The sequence below is a fragment of the Zeugodacus cucurbitae genome, chromosome 4, assembly GCF_028554725.1.
Source record: "Zeugodacus cucurbitae isolate PBARC_wt_2022May chromosome 4, idZeuCucr1.2, whole genome shotgun sequence".
NCBI classification, from domain to species: Eukaryota; Metazoa; Arthropoda; class Insecta; order Diptera; family Tephritidae; genus Zeugodacus; species Zeugodacus cucurbitae.
Genome location: NC_071669.1, coordinates 57,349,750 through 57,373,964, shown reverse-complemented (window position 1 = coordinate 57,373,964; position 24,215 = coordinate 57,349,750). Strand labels below are relative to the sequence as shown.

The window sequence follows — 24,215 nt, the reverse complement described above, 5'->3', positions numbered from 1 at the left end:
TAGAGTTCTATTTGAAAATAATTTGTTAGAAATCATGTATGTACTTTCTCATTTGAAATTTGTTGTTTATGGACAAAAAGGAGTTTATTTAGGGAGCGCCACTGCGTATGAGTGATGGACAAATGTTTTGCATAATTATTTTCAAGATTATTTTTTTATTTTTAATATACGATATGTTTCATTTATAAATTATTTAATTTTAAAATAATATATTTTTGAAAATTGACTAATTGAATTCATTAATTGAACAATTAATTTTTATTATTTTATTTAATATTTAATTTCATTTTTAATTTTTTGTGATATTATTTTTGTGCAGCTTATAAGTAAATCAAGGAACTAAAAAAATTCCAATATAAAAAAATAAAAATAAGAAATAAATTTAAATATATACCACCCTAATGTTATATTTTTCAGAGTACTTCATATCACTTTATTAAATTGCTTCCCCTTTACTACAAACCACTGACGTTATATTCTAAAAAAATTTAAGACTAGATTGTAATGATTGATGAAATGTATAAAAAATTAATAAAATATCATATAATATGTACTAGGGTGGTTCTATTATAATTTAAAGTGGTACTATTTGTAAAAAAAAAAAAATAAAATCTAAGGTTATAATACATGAAGGAGCATTTTATATTATTTATTTTAATAAAAATATCACTATTTTTCTGGTTTAACAAAAAATTAAGGCGAAAAAAACAATTGGACCAAAAAATATTTTTTAAATAAAAAATTAATGAAAAGCTGAATTATGAAGCTCGATGCTCATACTCAGTATTCTATACTACCAATTTAATTTTTCTTCATGAATTATAACAGTAAATAATATTAAATTAATTAAAAAAAAAAAAATAATAAATAAATCACACCACCCTAATGTGCATATGTAAATATTTAATAATAATATATAAATATATTCATATCAGATAAGAATAATTCTGTTTTTTTTTTGTTTTATTTATTTTTTTTATTACTAGTAATTATTTTTGACGTTCTTATTATATATTGTGATTATCGATTTTGTTGTTTTGCACCTTTGTTCGTAGCTCACCAGCACTCTTGGTGGTGGCCACATCACACCACACCATCACACCGCAAACCACACCAACAACTATTAGCAACACATGCCATGCCCGCTCTCTTGGTCGCTAGCTGGGACTTCGTCAATTCTTAGTTTGCAATTGTTGCTGCGTATTTTATTTAATTGGCAGTCCTTGAACTTGACTTGAAGTGCGCGTGCACGCACACACACGTTAATAAATCTACATACATATATATTCATATATTTATAGAAGAATAACAATTGCTTGTGTGTATTTTAGGGTTTCATTTCAATAGAACTACGCATATTAACATTCAGTCTTACAATTTTGTGTTACGTTGGTTCCGAATTCAGTCAATCAGTCAGTCGCACATACACTTTCCTGTGCTTAATTAATGTAATTATTTATAATATTTTTGAAGTGAAATTTAATCAATTAATATTTACAGAGATTCCTAAAACCTCATTCATCAAATGTTAAGTGTATGACTCTTATATATTAGTCCAACATCCAGGAAATAATGATAACGATATAAAACCAGTACTCTCTCAGTGCTCTTGTGTGGATTAAACTCTATGTTCTTGTATTTTTTTACTTTCTTCGTATAATTCTGTAAAGATAAAAAATGTTTTTTTTCTCTCCGAGAAATTAGGAACGATGTTCCCAAGAACGATTTATTTTAACTCTATAATAATCTCACTGATTCATTCTGTTACAAAATCTTTGACAATTCTTTAGCGGTAAAAATTTTATCTTATTGGTAGATGACAACCCGTTTTTAATTATTTTTTTTATTAAAAAATAAAACAGCTGGCAACGCTAGACTTAAAAATTTTTCTATATTTTTTTTTATTTACATGAATAATGTGCAGCACAAATATTTTTATCACTTTTAATTTGAAAAAAAAAACAGGTGGCAACTCTGACCAAAAAAATTTTTTAAATGTTATTTTTTTTTATTAACACCAAATATAATGAGCTCCAAAAATACATAAATTTTTGTTGTTGCAATTTGAGTTCAAAACTTTTAGAGTATCGCCTTAATGCTATTTTTATATCGATTAAAAAAGCAGGTGGCAACCCTAGACATAAAAATTTTTCAATATTTTTTTATTGACATTAATAATGGGTAGTACAAATATTTTCATCAGTTTAAATTAGAAAAAAACAACAGGTGGCAACTCTGACCAAAAAAAAATTTAAATGTAATTTTTTTTTAACACCAAGAATAATGAGCTCCAAAAATGCATACATTTTTGTTGTTGTAATTTGATTTCAGAATCTCTATTACTCTCTTCGCCTTAATGTAAATTTTATATCATTTAAAAAATCAGGTGGCAACACTAGACACAAAAATTGTTCTCTGTTTTTCTTCATTGACATAAATAATATGCAGCACAAATATTTTCATCAGTTTTAATTAAAAAAAAAAAATCAATAGGTGGCAACCCTGACCAAAATATTTTTAAATTAATATTTTTTTTTAAATTTAAAACCAAGAAAATTGCTCCAAAAATACATACATTTTTGTTGTTGTAATTTGATTGCAGAATCTCATTACTCTCTTCGCCTTAATGTTAATTTTTTATCGTTCAAAAAATCAGATGGCAACCCTGAAAAAATATATTTCTATGAAATTTTTTTTATTAACAACAAAAATAGTGGTTTCCAAAAATAATTTTTTTATTATTTATGTTATTGTAATTTGTGCTTGGTGCTTGGTGCTCAGCTCACTATTCTTATGTTGTTGTATTCCGAAACGAAAGTTTTGCCTCCTCCTCAAAATAAGTACGTTTCAATAAATTATTACAAACACAACTAATTTCTAAATTTAGTTTTTTTTCGTTGTTGTTATTGTGTATGTTGTTAAGGCGTAAAGTGATTGCAAATTAGAAAGTACCAATTGATAATGGCAAACCGGCATGAATTGAAGTTATTCGTCACTTGCGTGCGTATATTATTCGTCGTTTGTTGCTTTTGTTTTTGTTTTTTGCCGCTGCTTCTGTTACTGTGTCTATTTTTTCACCTTTTTTGTTGTTTTCATTTCTCATGTCGCTGTGTGTGATTTGTTGCTGTTGTTGTTGTGCGTCCGGGCTTTTTAAGCTATTCGATACTCGTCGTAACATTGCTTATGCATACGACGAGTTCAAGTGATCATCACTTCAATTGCTTATACCCTATAGCACACAGAGCCACAAACACACACATATATTATATACCCACATAGGTACATATGTATATAAAGCAAACGAAGCATGCAAGCAATTGGCCAACTCATTTTTTGTTATTCGACACTTTCTATTGCTGCGTTGGCCATGTGTAACTAGTACTCGTCTGTATGTATGTATGTATGTATGTATGTATATCTCTAAGAGACATTCAAATGTAACAACAATGCGACATTCATGCCGAAAAGTGAAAAGACATCGTTGGGTGTTTCCTAATGATCCACACGTGTGTCGCATCCAATCATATCGCGAGCACTTTACTCTTTCTGTGGAAATTCGCACAACCAATATGCATACATACATACATATGTACATACATTCGTAGTAAATTTATGTATTTAGATTAATATCGTATTGATTTTGATAAAAGAAATAGGCCCTCAGGCTCATTTTCACTTTTGATTTATTCGCGTCGCCGTGTCATGACTTTATATACAGTTGATTAACGCTTTTGGTTACAGTGTGTGAATTTGGCTCGAGGCAAAAGTGTTAAAAAATTTATTTTGTTAAAAAAAAAATAAAAAATTTCATAAAAATAGGTGCAATTATTGCAATTAAAAATATTTCTAAATTAGCAAGAGATTTCATGCATTACTCTAATACTTTCCCAGTTTTCATTTTTATTTGTACTTTTTGTAAAATATATTTTTAAATTTGAAATGTGTCAACTCTATGTAATATTATATATACCAGATTGTAACAATTTTATTATTTATTTCTTACACTATACTGCAAAATTTAATTTTCTTCCTTTGTATTGGAGCAAACCAATTTTTTTCGAGAGAAATCCAAATACATATTTGTCTTCGAATTTTTGAAATTGCGCTGTCTGAAAACCTTTTTATTTACATCCAATCCAATCTACGCTACCCTCTTCTTTCAATATGTATAATATTTAATTATGAAGTTTTTTTACTGATGTTATAAAGCGTCAAAGTTGAAACTTCGAAAAAAAAAATTAAAAAAAAAATTTTCAAAATAAATTGCTACTTTTACCGAAATAATATAAAATACCAAATAAAACTATGGCAACCATAAAAGAGTTAATAAAAAACTATCGATAACAACGATTAATCGATTAATTTTACGATTTTCTAGACCCGAAAATAGTTTTAAAACTATCGATAACAACGATTTATCGTTTAATTATACGATTTTTTAGACCCGAAAATAGTTTAGTTTAGTTTCCGAAATAATATAAAATACCAAATAAAACAATGGAAACTCTAAAATAGATAAAAAATATCGATAACAACGATTTATCGATTAATTTTACGATTTTTAAGACCCTAAAATAGTTAAAAACTATCGATAAAAACGATTAATCGATTAATTTTACGATTTTTTCGACCCGAAAATAGTTTAAAACCTATCGATAACAACGATTAATCGATTAATTTTTCAATTTTTTAGACAGAAACTGGAAAATTGTTTGAAATACAACGACTTAATTTTCCAAATGGAAGAAGATAAGTCAAATACAACATAGAATTGTAAAGCATTTTCAAATTATAAAAAAAAAATTAAAAAAAAATTGAAAAAAATATTAAGTATTAAAAACTTTGTTAGATTTTTTCGAATTGAGCAGACGAAAATATTTATTTTAGATACTCAAGCATCACATCGATGTCTCTCTATACCTACATATATTCAAAAATATATACATATAATACTCGTATATTCATACCTTGTTACCTTAACTAGCCCCTCACTGGCTGTGTGGGCGTTTCGTCTAGTGTTAAATAATTTTGTTGCTACTTTCTATGGCAAGTGGCTTCCCCGTAGTATGGTTATCTATGACGTCACACGCTGATAGCTAGTTTATTTATACGCACATTAGTTCTGGCATACGCACTTATTTATTAAATATCAATATGCTCGACTCGTCTATATGTATGTATGTATATATGTTTCGTATTTATTGGCCGTTATTGCGTTATCAAAATAGAAATAATTTCCTTTGCGTATCTAAAACAAAACTGAAATCATCAAGTAGTACAACAAAAACCATAGCGAGCGATCAAAGCAACAAGTGCGTGGAAATAAATAATGGCACACGCATGAAAAAAAAAAATAAAAATAAAAAAATAAGGAAGGGAAGTAAAAATAAAAAATAAAATAAGCACAACAACACAAGTATAAGAAACAAAAACACATTTTAGTTAATACACTCGAGTTTGCTTAAAATTTTTGTTTAGGTCAACGAACTTATTTGAACTACTTTTTTCTCAGACACATTATACATGCAAACTATTTAGTTGATACATACATACAGACATAAGTATGTATGCGGATATATATGTATGTTTGCATATGTGTGTATGTCTTGTGTTTCCCTGTGCTGTGATTTAGTCATTTATATATTTTATGTTTTATAAATTATAAGCAGATAAAGCGTAGGCTTCTATGTATGTATGTATGTAGGTGCTGAAGGCGGTCAGCATAGAGATTATCAATTATTTTTTTTTTTATAATCGCTTAATTGGAGCATGTAAGATTTCTTGCAATAAAAAGAAAAACATAAGCGTGTGAGTGTAACACAGTTAACTTTGAAGAGGTGTGGTTGATACAAGGCATATATGTATGAAGATAAATAGACATATGCATATAAAAAAATAAAATTATTTTTCTATATATTAAGTGCCTAAGTGTCCAAAATATTTCATAAATGTCAGTAATAATTACTGATTCTCTTTACCTTAAAATAAAGGAATTTTAAGAAACTTTGACAGATTATTAACTCTTAACTTAATTAATAATTAACTCTTTTCAGCATCATCGTAGGAGGTATGTGTCTTTGATAAATAAATCAGTGCGCCTAATTGTAGGCAACCTTAAAGCTTGTTTCCTAATTTAAAAATTCTATAGTTTATTTTAATAATATTATAAAATTTAAGTAAGGAAGGGCTAAGTTCGGGTGTAAACGGACATTTTATACTCTCCTAATTTAATGATGTAATTTTATTAAGAAAAACCCTACATCGGCAAGAAGTTTACTAGAATAACGAAAATCATCATATGTAGTATATAGGCTGAAGTAATTCCTGAACCGATTTCACTCATTGTCACCACCAAGGTACACTATATCTATACACAAGACTATACGCTCACTTAATTTGGCTAAGATATTTCATATATTAACCGATATATGCGGTATAAAGCCCACCGTGTTTTGGAAAATCCTATAATTAAGTACATGTGCGCTAGATTAAGTTATGACCCGATTTTAATAATTTTTGACACTGAGACACATTATTAGAAGAAAAAGATTCTCTCTGAATTACATTAAAATATCTGAGAGATTTAACGATATTTTCGGTGAAAAATTATCCTTAGGCACTGAGTTCTTCGTGTTCGATATCCGGGGCCTTGAAAAGTAATAGTCCGATTTCGACAATTTTTTCACAAGTGGCGCCTTACCTCAAACATAGTTTTTTGTATGAAGTTTTATTCCGCTATCGTCATTGGTTCCTAATGTACCTATATATTATCAAGTGAAGGAATCAGATAGAATTCAAAATTGTGTTATATGGAAAGTAGTCGTGGTTGTGAACCGATTTCAACCATTTTCCACACGTGTCATCAGGGTGTCGAGAAAATATTATTTACCGAATTTCATTCGAATCGGTCGAGTAGTTCCTGAGATATGGTTTTTGACCTATAAGTGGGCGACGCCACGCCCCTTTTTAATTTTTTCCTTCTGCCACTTCTTCTGTAAAATTTAGTGTTTCTGATGTTTTTCATTAGTGAGTATATCAGACGGACTGACAGACATTCGAATTTGAAATTGTCACCCTGACCACTTTGGTATAAATAACTCTATATCTAACTATTTTAGTTCTAGGTGACACAAACAACCGTTATGTGAACAAAACTTGTATACTCTATGCAACATGTTGCGCGGGTATAAAAATAACTAGCTTATGAACTTTTAATTTTGCCAACATTTTAAAACTAAAACCCAACTGCTCGAAAAATCCCAATACTCTTGCTTCCAAATGAGGAATTTATTTATTTACAAAAAAATGTGAATCCCACCTATTGCAAACATATTTACAACCTTACACATATACATATGTTTACTGACATGCTTGCATATTTATATATATATGTATATATATGTGTGCCCGACTGTTTTCAAAATCAAACAGTAAAATTAAATAATTAAAGTACCGCATTCTCAATAAAGCTTGGGTATTCCCGCTCACCTTATCAGCAATAGTAATACGACAAAGCGTTGTTTCGAGACTATAAAAGACGTTAAGCGCAGATTATTTGCACAGTTTATTTCACATTGTTTGCCAAGAAACACAAACGAGCAGTTATGGATATAAAAATTGTCTTGCTACTATTCACTTTATTTGTTGGTATCACATTGGCTGCCATACCCACCATAGATCCGCGATTAAAATGGCATCGACCAGTTGCTGTGCCACCACAGTGGTATAAGACGGGTAAAGCAGCGACCGGAAAGACGAATCCACAGTTGTAAAGGATGTGCAGAATTATTACAGTGGCTTTCAAACTATTTGCAAAGCAATTTTTGTGTAAAAAACTATGAAACTTAAATTGAAAATTATTTAAATAAATGTATGTATGAGTGTAGTGAAGAAAAGAAATATTCTGTTATTTAATTAAACAGTTTAATTGGCTTTCGAGAGAATCGATGATTTGCATTTTCTCTCAATATTATTAGCGTTTAAAGTTCTATCACACTCGCTCTCCTTCACGCATATTGAGAAGGTTACTCATACGCAACGGCGTACTTCGATAAACTACATATATTACACTGAAAAAAATGAATTCTTTACAACAAAAACAACGAAATTATTGTGCACAAATATTTAATTTTAATTTCCCATAAAATATGCTTACATTTCGTCAATTTTTCAATTTTGTTTAAATTTCACAATTTACCAACTGTATGAGCCAGAGATTGAACCGCCAAAGGAGTTGTCATTGCTATGAAAATCGTGCGTGGCTTGTGCTTGTGCGTCCACTTTGAAGTTGCCATCATCGCTGCTGTAGATGTTTTGATTGTAGTGTGCAGAAGCGCCATCCTGATTCACATCGACACCAACGCTGCCATCAGGTGAGCGCGCATGGCGGCTGAGCACCGTTGCTTGTACTTCTTGTGGCACTTGTAGTGGCGAGTCGTCTTGTAGTGGCAATGCAGCGACCAGCGCAATGCTGCACAAGCAAATGAAGATTAAAACACACTGATTTGCCATTTTTTTAGTTAAGAATTTCTGCTCGAGTTATTGATTTCGATCGATATCGTGGCGTATAACTGTTTGATGACATTTGCGCTGCGACGCTGGCTTTTATATGATTTCAGCTGTGTGTTGGTTATCGTAGTTGCATTGATTTGGGATTCACATTATCTTTGAATTTGTTGAAATAATGATATCTTGGGAATAATTGGGAAGCACCCACCAAACACTTGAAACAAAGGATACTTAAGTGCTTTTACTTGTAATTATTTAGATCAAATGATGGAAGTGTGCTATTAACAGATTTCTTATCTGTGGTGGAGTACCTTTGATGTCTTTATCGTAAAGGTACTTTTTTACTGCCTGAAATTAAATCGATATTTTACGATATTTTTTATCGATTTCATGTATAACATTTTAATCGATTATATTCATTGTTGTAAGAAATTTGAAAAAAATTGGAAATTTGTAATGAAATGATCTGTTGGACATCTAATCCCTTATTATCGGTCGCTTAGCTGACAGCTTAGCCTCTTCAGTTGACCTTTTTGCACCTGCTGGCGGTTCTAGGCTGAAGTTGGGAAGGACCGCTTTAGCACACTCTAAGGTTTCCTGAAGTTCTTTTGTGAGCTCCTCCTTTGTTGGTGGATGCAGGTGTGCTCTTCTTAGAATGTATGCTGCGCGTTGCCTCTCTGCATACTTCGCCTTCGATGGCTCTTCCACCTTAAAGGCAGGTCATTCTTTAGACGATGCACCAGCAACTACACTCTTGGCTTCTGCCTATGGTTGGTAGTCCTGGCTCCGGCTACCGTTGTTGTTGTTGCCTTGCTGGAACCTGGCTTTGCTGTACTTGCAGCACTGGTAGCAGCCAGGCGTACGCCACTGTCTTCATGCTGACTGTCTTAGAGCCCGTTGCAAACACTGCTCTTTTCTCGGAACAATCCGTCCCTTCCGGCTTTATTAAGGGAGAACCGGATTCCCCTGGTTTTTTTCATTTTATTTTTTGTTGTGCTCATATCTGGACCCATGAATGTATGGGAATGAATGTCCACATGCGCATAGCCCCCAATACGCAAGCAAGGCTATCTTATTACGGAGGCCGCCAGGTATGCGTAAGCTCCGTTCAAGACTGTGCTATTTAAGGGGCCCCAGCCAGGTTGATCCTCGGCACGGGTCGCATGACACCTTGATCCAGCCCTTTATTGTACCCCCTACCATGATACGACTACAACACCGAATGCTGTGCTATTGAGGAGCAACAAACACTCGGCAATGGAGTATTACCTTAGCTAGATACCTCACGACTGTGGAGGGGTCAGTCCGTTACCGGTCAGTTCCTTCAATAGTTGCAACACTGTGGTATCTATTACCAGTCGGCACCCTCGCGGAGGGTTCGGCGGGGGATTTTTGCCGAAGTATCATTTGCTAAAGTGAAGGCACAGTTCAATATTTTTTTGTTGTAAATAATTTGAAGGAAACGGCCAAATAAAATCTGTATCGGTTACTATTACGTAGACCAGACAGTTGTGGAAAGAGATAGATTATTTCAATATTTCATTTCACTAAAATATAATACAAAGATAAATAGACGAGGTGTGTTCAAAAAATAACGGGAATTTTCATTTTTAAAAACAAATATTTATTCCTTATTCGATATAATGCCTTTACGTCAGCGCTTCTTCAAATCATCGAAACACTTCTCAAACTCGATTTTTGGAATAACCTTTGGCTATTTCAGCAATTTTTCGTATGCTTGTGAAACAAGATCTCTTTAAGATTATTTTTGTTTTTGGAAATTGGCAAAAGTCACACGATGCCATATCTGGTGAATATGGAGCATATTCGAAATTTTAAAATTCCCGTTATTTTTTGAACGCACCTAAAATTGTTTGCTTTCCCACTTAAACAATCTGTATTAACTATTAACACTAATAAAGCGCACAAAAAGTTCAAAGTTCATATTTAACCTCAACTTAATAAACAAAGTATGCATTACTTTTGATGCAAAGAAATTTACTGTTATTTACATAAACTAACTTTCAATGGCAGCAAACTGACAACAAATTGCAACGAGATGCAGAAAATGCAAAAAGAAACAACAACAACAACGAATTCACTGAGTCGCAACAGCAACAACAACAATTAAATTGCTGCATTTGTTATACAAAATTGCCTACAAAATCCAACGACGCTAAACATTTTACTATTGCACAACAACAAAAACAACAGCACAACAATGCAGCACTTTGATTCATTAAAGCGCCGAATCATTCATACGCCCCCGAACAGCACAACTTGCAAGCGCTCATTAGACATTTTTCTTGCAACGTCATCGCCGATGGCCCACCACAAATGCCGCAAATGATGGTGGCTATGATGTTGGAGGTGTTACCGCTCGCTGCCACGCATGCCACTGCACATCATGCTGCAGACACACATACAACAATCTAACAACAACAGCAACAACAAATTTTAATGTGCAACACGCGTGGCATTTCCCACTGGCATTCTCTTCACATGTAAACACCTGAGTGGCATGTTGTTTTTATTGTTTGTTATTTGTTGTTATTTATTTGTTGGCAACTGTAAAGCCAACGTAAAAATTGTTGTTGTTGTTATTTAGCTGGTGCATACTTGCTTGCCAGCTAGTAAGCCGCATAGTTACTTAGCCAACTGACTAACTGCTCAACGGCGGCGCTTAGCTTAGCCGCCGTCTGGCGCTGGGGAATACCGAATTTCGCGCCATGTGGCATGCAATGTTGCGCGCCGCATTTCACTTTCATTATGATGTAGTTTTCATTTTGTTGCTATTGCTATTGCTATTGCATTACACACACTGTTTATTTGTTTGTTTATTTATTTGCGCTGCCAATTGCTTTTGTTGTAATGTTTTTTTATTGTTGTTAGCCATGTGACCGCCTTGAAATTTTATGCACATTCACACACATGTTAAACAAGTTGTTGCTGGTGTACACAAACATATAGTCGCATGCATTTTGTTAGCGTTTTCGCGCGCGCTGACTGTCCAAAGCAACAACATCAACAGCAACAACAACAAATGTGTTGTAGGCGAAATGGTAGTACAGCTGGTGAATTGCGGTCAGTTGAATTGTGACAAGTAGGTGATATGCAAATGCAGTGCAGTGGCGCTGTGAGTTTTGTAGTTGCATGGATTTTATGTGTATTTTTAAATGTGTGTAAATGCGCCCAGTAGGAAATTTTTGAAGAATTTCGTAGATTTGCTGTAAATGTGTCTAAATATGATTTTTGCTGCAGATTTTAGGTGAAATTTGGAAAAAATTTCAAAACACTTATAGTCGATTTAGTATATGGCAACCAAAAATATTAGTTAAATAAAAATAAAATTCAAACTTTTTTTCAAAAAATATTCAATTCTTTTTTATCCAAAAAAATCCACTTTTTCTCAAAAAATTTTAAATTGTTTTTTTCAAAAAATATTCAATTTTTTAATTCAAAAAATATTTCAAAATTTTTTTTTTTTTTAATATTAAATTTTTTTTTCAAAATAATTTCAATTTAAAAAAAAAAAATGTTCAATTTTTGTATTCAAAAAATATTCAATTTTATTTTTCAAAAAATATTCAATTTTTTTTCAAAAAATATTCAATTTTTTTTCAAAAAATTTTCATTTTTTTTTTCAAAAATATTTTTTTGGTAACTCACGAAATTTTTTAATTCTAAAAATTGCCATAGTTCTAATTCTTGCTACGGTAACAATGAATTTGGGTTTTCAATCTTTTATAGTGATAGTCTCATCCCCAACTCGATAAACTAACTAAGCATGCCTGAAATATAGACGTCATATTAGAAACCTTTGAAATCTTTAAAGTAATCTTGAACAATTTTGAAATATCAAGGATAAATGAAGCTGTATATAAGACGCAGGGAGAAAAGTATGGCATTTATGGTTGGTTAAATATGTTTCAGGTTTATATACGGTTAAAGAACATAGTTCATAAATAATAATAAAACGATTTAAAAAATATAAAAAATTAAAAAAGTTAACAATTCTGAAAATTAACAGCTCATGAAGTGGGTGATCTCAAAAAATTGGCATGTGACAATACTCGCGATTACAACCCTTCTAGCAATCCGCACAAAAATAAAGATTATTAATCAAGATTAATGTCGTTATAGCCTTTTCGCACTGCCAAATTAATTGATCAATTAAAATTTTAATTGAGAAAACAGTTTTTGCACTTCGCACTGCCGTCTACTCGATAATCGATCTGGTGTAATACATTTTTGTTTTGCTTTTCATAAGAAGTTGGTAAGTAGCACCTGATTACAATTTTCTCAATAGCCACAACCATTATTTCTAGCAGCGCCATTTACTGTCAAGTAGTGTTACATACAAATGCGTTCTTTGTCGCAGAGCTGCATTTCATTTTCAACTCTATTAAAATTTGATTATACAAAAATTTGGAAAACTTAGATTTTTCTTTTGTATGGTAAATCGAGCTAAATCAGTATTTTAATCGAGCAAAGGCCGGTTAATTGATCAATTAGTTCCTATGTGAAAAGCCTATTATAGTTTGAACTACGGAAAATTAAAAAAAAAAAAATGATTCAACTCGATTAAAATTCGATTAAATATTATTGTAGAAAAATTTGGTTTTTATTTTGTATGGCAAAACGATTTAAATCAGCACTTTAATCAAAGAAAAGCCGGTTAAATGATCAATTAGCTCGAAAAGGCTATTATGGTTTGAACTACGAAAATTTAAAAAAAAAATTCTCAAAATGGCGACTGTCTAGAAAAAAAAACAATTTCTATACCACTTTGTGGACCTTTTTAAATTTTTTTGAACATAGTAAAGATACCATTTTGGGGATGCAGTTAGGTCCAGCTACAGAGACGTTTAAAAATAAGACTCTCCAAATTGAAATTCAGGTAAATAGATCTAGTAGAAGTTGAGAAATCAGGGGTATGGCTTCGAAAATGACATTTTCGAGAAAACGATTTTAATGTTTCACATCAAGCCAAGCCAGTTTCGATGTCGCACCAGGATAATATCAGTAACTCCGAAAGTTGTTTAAATTTTGAGAAATCCATTTGTAGATGTATTCTTAAAAATTTAAAGTTTTAAACAAAATTTTATTGTTTTACACTAAAACACCCCCTTAAATGAGGGTTTAAGACAAACTCCGCTATCATATCCAAGAGCTATTAGATTTTGGGCGCTGTTCAAATATTATTGAACATTTGCAATCAAAAATCATTTGAAATTCATATAAAATCAGCCACAAAAGAAAGTCTCTACATTTCGTATGTAAATGAAATATGGAGATCGACATGTCAAATTATGTATAAAAAACAACAATAAACAAATATTTAAACAAATTAAATGGCTATATGTTAATTTGGTTATTTATCGGTTCAAATTCTGCAGTAAATTTCGAACCTTTTGTGTAAATATGTATTTTCGTATGTATATTTCTTGTAAGCATGTGCACTACTACACAAAGTCGACCAGTCGCTTGACATATACACTTGAAATAAAATAAAACTTTGCGCTTACAACACAACAACAAAGTATAAATAATTTTTTTTTTCACGAAGGCGGAGTTTTTGCCGGCATTTAGCAGCATGAAGTGACTTACTTTCATCTTCTTAGCTGGAACGATCAAATGGCGAATTCGAGCCGCTCTTTTTTAAGCAAAGCAATCTACCTACATACATACATATAAATGTCGAGATGTGGCGTTGTGCCTGTATTGGTAGTGGTTATTTACATGGCTCTCTACCATCACCAGACATTTGAATATATTCACCAGCATTTTGCTGTTGTTTATTTGTTATTTACGATCGTAAATTAGGCTTCGCATTGTTGACTTTGAATTGAACTTGACTTTGAGCGAATTTTTATTGCGGCGATTTGCTAAACGCTCTTTTACACAAACATTATTTGTTGAATTCAGCTTTTACATATTTACATCTTACATATTTACATATTTCCCAGTCACAATATAGCTATCCACATGGCATGTAAGTCCAACTGCAAGTACATATGTGTGTCCATAGTTTTCGTTACTTTTTATTATTCCTGTGTTATTTGCTTATTTTGTGGAAAGTTGTGTGATATCTGTGAAATGTGGTTTATTTGGGCATATTTTTAGCTTTAGTCAACGGCTAAAAATAACCGTAAAGAAAGCGATAAAAGGAGGCCTACAAAACTACTACGAACAGCTGCTGTAAGTTACCCATTAAGAAATGGTTTCAAAGTACGAGAGTAGTGAAATGACATTCGAGAGACACATATGTCGGTTAACAAACCTAAAAGCCGAGTAGGGTTAGATCCCGAGAGACATGCTTGTCTGAATATCAAATTGTTGTTTAAAGGATTAGAGGCAGTCAGAGACACGAAAAAATTAGAATTTTCAGTACTTTTTTTTGCTATTAAATCATGTTATAATAAGGCATTATTACACAATATTTTGACTTGAGGTCACGGAAATTTGAAAAAAAATATTATAATTTCCAAAGTTATAGTTGTATTGATCCAGTTCCAAAAAAGGTCATTGCGGTGAAAATCATAAGACCTTGGAGAATAAACTAAACTCAATCGGATAAGCAAAATGAGTTTTATAAATAGTTAATCCTGGGCCTGATCAAAGCTTTTTTGTTATTTTCAAAAATTAACAAAAAAAAATCAGGATTTTGTGGAAAAAAAAATCAAAAGTTAATTGGTCTTAAAAAATCGAAATTTTTGAAAAGGAAAAAAAAGCTATGATCCGGCCTAGGGTACTTATATATTCTAAACGCTGTATAAATTTCATTAGAATCTACTGAGCCTTTTTCGAGTTACAGTTGTCACCAGTTCAAAAAACATAGTTTTGAGAAAAACGCATTTAAAGTTTCACTCTACCGTTTTGGGGTGCTTGAGCGCTCTGGGTTATTTGTCGAATAACTCGAAAAGTAATTATCGGATCAACTTCAAATTTTCAAAAAATATTTTTAAGATATTACACTTATATTACACTTGACGAAAATGCAAAAAAAAAAAAACAAAAAACAAGTAAGGAAGGGCTAAGTTCGGGTGTAACCGAACATTTTATACTCTCGCAATTTATTGATGTAATTTTATAAAGACAACACAATTCGACCCATATATTCGGCATAAAGTTCAATAGAATAACGAAAATCATCATAAATAGTATATGGGGACTGAGGTAATTCCTAAACCGATTTCACTCGTTTTCACCACCAAGATACAACGTATCGAAGACTATACGCTCACTTAATTTAATATTACTTATAATTAGGTATATGGGATCTGGGGGAAGTTATGACCCAATTTTTACCATTTCAGGTACAGAGAGAAACTGTTATAAGAAAAAAATTCAGAGGGAATGAATTACATTAAAATATCTGAGGGATTTACCTATATTTTCGGTGAAAAATTAACCTTAGGCACTGAGTTCTTCATGTTTGATATCAAGGGCCTTGAAAAGTCATGGTTCGATTTTGACAATTTTTCCACAAGTGATGTCACAGCTCAAATACAGTATTTGTGTAAAGTTTTATTCCGCTAGCTTCATTGGTTCCTTATGAATACATTATAAAGTGAACGAATCAGATGGAATTCAAAATTGGGTTATATGGGAAGTAGACGTAGTTGTGAACCGATTTCGCCCATATTCCACCCGTGTCATCAGGGTGTCAAGAAAGTGTTATGTACCGAATTTCATTGAAATCGGTCGAAAAGTTCTTGAGATATGGTTTTCGACCCATAAGTGGGCGACGCCACGCCCATTTTCCATTTTGTAAAAAAAATCTCAGTGCAGCTTTCTTCTGCCTTTTCTTATGTAAAATTTTGTGTTTCTGACGTTTTTCGTTAGCGAGTTAACCCACTTTTAGTAATTTTCAACCTAACCTTTGTATGGGAGGTGGGCGTGGTTATTATCCGATTTCTTTCATTTTTGGACTGTATAAGGAAATGGCTAAAAGAAACGACTGCAGAAAGTTTGGCTTATATAGCTTTATTGGCTTGCGAGTTATATACAAAAAACCTATTTGGGGGCGGGGTCACGCCCACTTTTCCAAAAAAATTACATCCAAATGTGCCCCTCCCTAATGGGATCCTATGTTCCAAATTTCATTTTCATAACTTTATTTATGGCTTAGTTATGACACTGTATAGGTTTTCGGTTTCCTCCATTTTGTGGGCGTGGCAGTGGACCGATTTTGCCCATTTTCGAAAGCAACCTCCTCAGGGTGCCAAGGAACATGTGTTCCAAGTTTCATTAAGATATCTTAATTTTTACTCAAGTTATCGCTTGCACGGACAGACGGACAGACGGACGGACAGACATCCGGATTTCAAATCTACTCGTCATCCTGATCATTTATGTATATATAACCCCATATCTAACTCTTATATTTCTTGGTGACACAAACAACCGTTATGTGAACAAAACTATGATACTCTGTGCAACAGGTTGCGAGAGTATAAAAATTATTTTTTGAATATCCTGACTACACCCCTCAAGAAGAGGTTCTAGTTGATTTTAAGATTAAACAGCTTTTCATTAAACAGTATAATAATCGAATAGTAGAACTATATATCAATAGTCAGCTAAAAACGTTAAACCCAGTTTGACGAAACCCTTGACGAAGATAACACACAATTTGACCCATATATTCGGCATAACGTCCTAGGCGAAGTTATGACCCGATTTGAACCATTTTTGGAGAGAAGACACATTATTAGAAGAAAAATATTCCCTTCCGAATTAAATTAAGATATCTGAGAGATTTACCGATATTTTCGGTGAAAAATTATCCTTAGGCACCGAGTTCTTAATTTTCGATATCCGGTGCGTTGAAAAGTTATACTCCGATTTCGAAAATTTTTCCATAAGTAAAGCAACTTCTGTTGCTAGACTATAAAAAATCACAAAAACTCAGTGCTGATGAGGTGACAGTAAATATTTTTAGGACACCTCCGATAGTTTCGACCATTATGGAAAAATGTTTTTGTGAATAGTATCTCCGTTTCCTCATAGGTGATTTCAACCATCATAGTTAATTTCTGTTAAGCAAAAGTCTCTTAAAAACTCATCAACAATTCGTAGATAGATGACTTATAGAATACTAAATCGATTCGCTTCAAAATTCCCATAATATTTTGGAGAAGTAGCTGACTGAGTCTCTAGCACTCTTAACAAAAATAAAAATTAGGATTTTTTTCTATTCTACTTCTATGAATGGTGGATATCTTGTTGCAAATATTTTTGACTTGTTCAAACGAAATATAATCCATCTCTGAAAAAACTGTTGGAGGTCTGGTTGTATGCAATTAAATTTGCTTTACATATGCAAAATTCCTTTGTACATATACAAAATACATAGTTCTGTGGCCATTTGCAAAAATTGCTTATGTCAACTCAATGAAGTAAAGGATTTTTAACTTTTGATTGGAATTTGCTTATACTAAGTTCAACTTTTGTTATTTTAATATGCAGTTTTATATTATAAGATCATATTTGAGACAAAATGAAATACAGAATCCCGAATAAGTTGCCGATAGTAACTCAGTATAGTAAAAGCTCTTTATTCGCGGGGTATATAAATATGCCGCGAATACAGAAACCGTGAATACGGAATGGTAATTTATATGGGATTATAGGGGATATGTTCCTAGGTGACAAAAAAAAAAAACAAATAGGTATATAAAAAAATGATTTAATTGAAGTTTTTGAATATTTTAACTAATTATCTTAAGACTTAGGCAATGATTTGAAGAATTTTGTAATTTAATCTTGCTTAGCAATTTTCAAAAGCTCCTTCAATTCAGACTGATACACAGCAGTCGCATTAGCAATTTGTCTCTTAAAAATTAGATTTCGTTCCATAGACGGATCAATGTTCATAAAGAAATCGCAGAGCTCATTTGCCATTCTTAAACCTTCACTAAGATTTTTCAAATTGAATGTCACGTTTCCATGCTTGTTGATGCCTCTTCTTCAATAGGTTGTGTTCAGTTCCATGTGAGCCCCTTCTATATGGAAATATTACCATAAGTTCAAAAATATTGCGAAAATAGTGGAATATTTAACATTTTATTGTAATAAAAAATATTTTACTTTTTTATTAGTCCATTCGACAAGAATATTGGGTTGGATTCCTATTGGAATAATTTTATTATTATGTACATATGTGCTTATTAGATCCGCGAAAAAAAAAAAATTTAGTCGCGAATATAGAAATTGGGTCTCATTTTTTTAATCCGCGAATAATGAAAACGCGAATAAGGAGCTTTTACTGTATATTCAAAATTAACTTAAATCGACTTAGGCTATTTTAAAATTTTGCCACAAACATACTTATAATTGTATAGAAGTTAAAGAAATATATTTTTGAAACGTATTTGATGTCATAAAAATATTTTGCATACTTCTAATATAGAGTAACAGTATACCTTAACACACCCACATCAAAATGTTGCACATACCTATTTTCTGCCAACACATCCATACATATGTATGTGGATACAGACTATAATAATAATTGAAATTAATCATCACTACATATGCATATGCATATCCATTTTACTTAAGGGCATTACTGCAACTCCTACTTCACCTACTGCACCACTCCAATAACATTCCCGGACTGTCAATTCAAGCTGAAGCTGACAACAACGCTGACAAGCAACTGTGCACGCTTCAAGTGATCCATTAACGTAAATTGAAAGAAGATATTTCAATGTCAATGAAAGATGCAGGGCGATGAGCAAACAAACACACACACACACACATACATATATATGTATGTATGTATATATGCAACTGCATTTGATATGGAGGGCATAAGAAAAATCTGTCACTGAGTCAGGCTGGCAATTGGACGCCTCCACTATGGCTACCGGTGCTCAACGGCATATATATCAGACATATACATATACATATATATATATATATATATATATATAATGGAGTTGCAATTCTCTATATGTGTGTACATGTGCGGTTGCCTCAGCATTACAAGTCAGTTGGGATTGTTATTGTTAGCGCTTGTGCTGTTGTTGTGCTTGTTGATGTTGGGTATATTGATGTTACTAGTGTCGTTGTTATCGCTGCTTCGTTGCATTTTATTGTATTAAATATCGTTGTTTATTTTTCGTGTGGCGTATGCTTGCAATACGGATATATACTGATACATACATACACATATATACTTGTACATATATAAATGCAGCGTATGTCCTTCGTTAAATGCAACACAGCATTACAACAGCGACAGTCACACCATGACCATACTCATCATCATCATTACAATGATCATCATCATCATCCGAGTTTTGCTACACAGCACCCCACTAATGGCCCTTGCTATCAACATGAAATTGGTTCAATAACACGACGGCTTTGACATTGAGACAGAAATGGAGTACAGACATACATATAGACATATTACATTTGTATATTTTTACACGCTGCATTACTTCGCTCCATATGTAAGCTACAGACCTCCGTCTCTTCTTAAGCATCCTCCTCATCACCTCACTCCTCAGCATATTCATGCCTTCGTGCCTAAGAAGTACCAAGTTCGTATTTAATTTCAATTATTGTTCTTGTTCTTGTTCTTATTCTTGTTGTAAAGCATTGCAAGTTTTATTTTTATTATACAATTTGCGTGTTGTTTGCTTGTTGGCAGCAACAACAACTGCAGCAGTTCATCTTTGCCGCCGATAAATCTTCTTTTGCAAAGACCAGTGATCCCGAAAGCTCTGCCACAGCATTCTTATAGCGAATTACAACAAAAAAAATTGTAGTTTCTTCATAGTTGTAGTTATATAGCCGGCAGTCGTGTGTTGTCTGCAGTGCACTTTCAATGCAGATAGTCCGTGTGCAGAAATTTCCAAACGCATCTGTTGGTCTTCTACAAAATTTACAACAATAATAAATATAAAAGTGTGTAGCTATAAAAGTGCAGTTAAGCCGAGTATATGATATAATGAAATGGTTTTTTTGTAGAACTGCAGTGCACAAAGTGCGACCACACCAATGTTAGGTTAAGTTAAGTGCGTGTAGATGCAGGCGGTTGCTGTTTTAAAGGCATTTACATGTTGTATATACATATGTATGTATATTAGGTGGGTATTAAGTCATAAATGATTAGTAAAGGATTTTAGCTTTGCATGTATGTATAGTGTGTGTCAACAAAGCCATATAAAATTTATATAACAGCTCAAAAGTAATATAAAAATCATAAAAATCCTTTAACAAGTGTTTCAAATAAAGGAATTTATTGAAGGTCAAATAAGGTGTAGATTAAAGTATATATCGCTCTATTAATAAATTTCAGAAAAAATACTCCATATTGGCAGCATTTCATAAAATGTGTGGAATGAATATTTTAGCAGAATATAATACTACTAGGCCGGAGCACGATGGACTTTTTTGTTAAACTGGAAAACCATTAACTGCATAAAAATGTGATAAATAAAAGACAATTTTCTATTTAATAAGATAGACAAGAATTACGATAATTTATAGTAATCAGGCCGCTTCAATATAATAGAGATATTTACTTTAAACAACATATAATTTAATATATCGAACCATAAAAAAGCTTCGAATATATTTGTTAACACTATTACATTCTTAATCTGCTGATCCGTTCTTCCATTTCTTACAGCCGATAGCCTTAGAAATGATTTTTATTTAAACAAAATATCAAAGACAATATTTTCTTAGCTAAATTACTAATAGTCTTTTCACACAGCAGCTAATTTATCAATTAACCGGCCTTTACTCTAATATAGCGCTGATTTAGATCGATTTAGCATATAAAATAAAAATCTTATTTTACTATATTAATCGAATACAAATCTACTTGAAACTGGTGCAACTCTACGGGTCCACGCTGAAAACTGAAAACTCATAGCAATCAGCTGTGAAACTTACCAACATCATACACATAAAAAAAACGTATAACAGCTGATCGTTAATCGAGTAGCCGGCTGTGCGAAAGCCATCAACTGGTTTCTCAATTATAATTGTAATGTATTGAATTAATTTGACTCTTTGAAAATGCTATAAAGTTTGAATGCTTTAAAGGGTTAAATGGGTTTTGTCGGGTAAAAAAAAGGCCTATTTTCAATATTTTTTTTTTTAATATGTAAAAAATGATTTATTTAATTCAAATTTTTTTCTATCTTACTGCCTTCCCTAAATAAAAGCGTTGCGGGAACGTTTTTTTCCGCTCAGCGTTAACGTCGATGCGCCATCCCTAAATAAAAGCGGCTACTTTACGTCAAATATCAAAATGTTTACTTGAATTGGTGTTGTGAAATTTTATTGAACAGAGAAACTTTGTTTTTCGCAGCCAACTTTACTTCGGAACGCTCTGTCAAAATAGAAAATTTCAACCGCTCAGCGTCGCCGTCGCGTTATTTTGGTATGCGCCATACAAATTGTATGGGCATGAGAATTTTTTGACAGTAATTTGTCGCTGACGCTTTTATTTAGGGAAGACAGTTATAGAGACATATACATATAAAGAATAATTTCTGAAAGTTTCAAAAAAAAAATGAAAACTCTTCCATTGTGACATCATTTGCGGTGACCCCTCGAAAAAAGGTGCGTCCGCATTGTCAGCATAACTCCTGACAAGATCATCCAAAATGAAAAAACAAAAATAAATGTTTTAGTTAAGATCGTAAACTCGTGCTTGAACGAAGGAAAGACAAAAAATGTAAAAATTGGAATTTTGGCAGACATTTTTCCAAAAAAATAAAAATTTCGGTCAAATTTGCTTGACATTTTTTTAAACAGTTGTAATTGAAAAAAATCTTCGTCTAAACATGAGAAAATTGTATCTCGAACACCAGTGCAAAATTTCATCAATGAGTAGTTTTTGAGAACTTTTGTCAACCGACTTTGAAAACACGGTTCCGAGAGAAACGCGTTTAAAGTTTTAAGTAACAAGAATACCTGACTTGGTGCGCACACCTTCCAAAGGCTGTATCTCCGAAACTATTATACGGATCGACTTCAAAATTTAGGATAATATTCTTGAGATGAGAACCCATGTAACCCTTTAACTGATGCTTCTCTTATTGAACTACTAATTTAATTATAGAAATCTCCCGAGAAAACAATTAACCAATTAATAACTTATACAAAGCAAAAAAGTAATAGACCCTTTTTAGACGCTGGTATTATTAAGAGATTGCCTTAAACCTGCTCATGTTATAATAATAAGTTTTAATGGAATTATTTCTAAACCTAATAAATTAGCGAGTCTTCTTTTATCGCTCGCTTATGACTGTACTGTATTTATTAACGATAGTGCACTTTGATATCACCTCTTAAAATTAGACGCTTTTATAAATCTATATAATATGTCAATGCAAACATAACCCCACTTTTGCACAACTTTTTGGAATAAATATTGAAATTAATGAAATTCTTAATGTTTTTGGATGTAGAAGGGGATTTAACTCAAAAGAAAATTAATATAAATGATAATAAAGTTAGTGTATATATGTAAAGAGCATTTTTCTAATAAATATAATAAAAATTGTTCGCCTACAAAGCGCCAAATATTCATAAAAACGCTTGCTTATGTACTGAAGCTCGTCATAAAGGTATAAACTCCTGTTTATAAATACAATAAGAAGAAATTTTTATTGCGAAAATAATTTTTCAAATTACCCATCAGTGGTAACCCATCATACATAACTGCGCGACTCAATGCAAACGATGATTATGACAAACCATATTATTTACAACATAAAATTTATATGGATATATATATATAATATATAAATGTGTATGTGTGTATGTGTGCCTGCATGTCAGCACGTCTATCAGAATGCCATGCCACACTACACCTCGACAAAGGAGCAAAGGAAAGTAATCAACACACCATGCTGGCCAATCTAGAATTCCGTGGAAGAACTCGTAAATTGGCTTAGTAATACCATTATTACAGGTTTTACCAAGAATTATTCTGGAAATTTCCCATTGAATGGCAATAAAAGGTGAAAGAATAAAAATCGTGCAGCAAGCATGTACACACGTACATAAATATACATACATATATATAAACTTGAATAGATAGAATCACAGGGGCGATAGAAAGTGAATGTTGCATGCACCTTGAAAGCGGTTGGTGATGCCGTCGCTGGTGTGTTGCTCTTATTGCTGTAATGCTGTATTGCTGTTGGTCACAAGAGTAGCAACAAGATGCGGCTAAATGCAGCTGCAACACAACCAGCACTTGCAGGCCAAGCCTCACTATGCCACAACACGGCGGCGTGGCTGCCACACGCTCAACTCAACTCAACTCCAACACAACCATGAGCCATGCAAAGCTCATGTAACACAAGCTGGAATGTGTTGAGCAGGCACTGACTGACTTGCTGTATGCTTGTGTTCAACAACAACAACAACAAATAAAATAATAGCAACAAACAATTGATGCTGACTGTGCAACACGATGTGCGACGGCGCACAGTCATTTCAACTTGAACTTGAAAGGCAAAATTTATGTCTCTAGAAAATTGCCCATTGCAAAAGGAGAGGCAGGCAACACCAACACAGCACAGCACAACACGGCATGGCTTGGCATGGCATAGCACCAACACTGTTGAATACAACAACAACAACAACATCGTTATTACTAGCATCATCAGCCACAGCTACAATTGCTGCACAGTTTTGTTGTTGTTGTTGTTGTTGTTGCA

At 32.5% G+C, this 24,215-nt stretch overlaps 3 protein-coding genes across 4 annotated transcripts in view; 2 read left to right on the top strand and 1 right to left on the bottom strand.

The window, feature by feature from the left end:
• LOC105220872 (cytochrome b-c1 complex subunit 8) overlaps positions 1 to 24,215 on the top strand; it is a 135,018-nt gene that overhangs the window by 58,857 nt on the left and 51,946 nt on the right. The window lies entirely within an intron of this gene.
• The window catches only part of LOC105220871 (uncharacterized), a 133,347-nt gene that overhangs the window by 57,186 nt on the left and 51,946 nt on the right, over positions 1 to 24,215 (top strand). The gene's annotated exons all lie outside the window — the stretch shown is intronic.
• On the bottom strand, positions 8,166 to 8,588 carry LOC105220941 (uncharacterized). Its single transcript, XM_011197513.3, has one exon. It carries the CDS (start codon positions 8,509 to 8,511, stop codon positions 8,194 to 8,196), a length of 318 nt encoding a protein of 105 aa, XP_011195815.1. The 5' UTR covers positions 8,512 to 8,588; the 3' UTR covers positions 8,166 to 8,193.

Bases quoted from the DNA above. Each gene is read 5' to 3' on its own strand.
- LOC105220941 (XM_011197513.3), bottom strand. From the start codon at position 8,511: ATGGCAAATCAGTGTGTTTTAATCTTCATTTGCTTGTGCAGCATTGCG.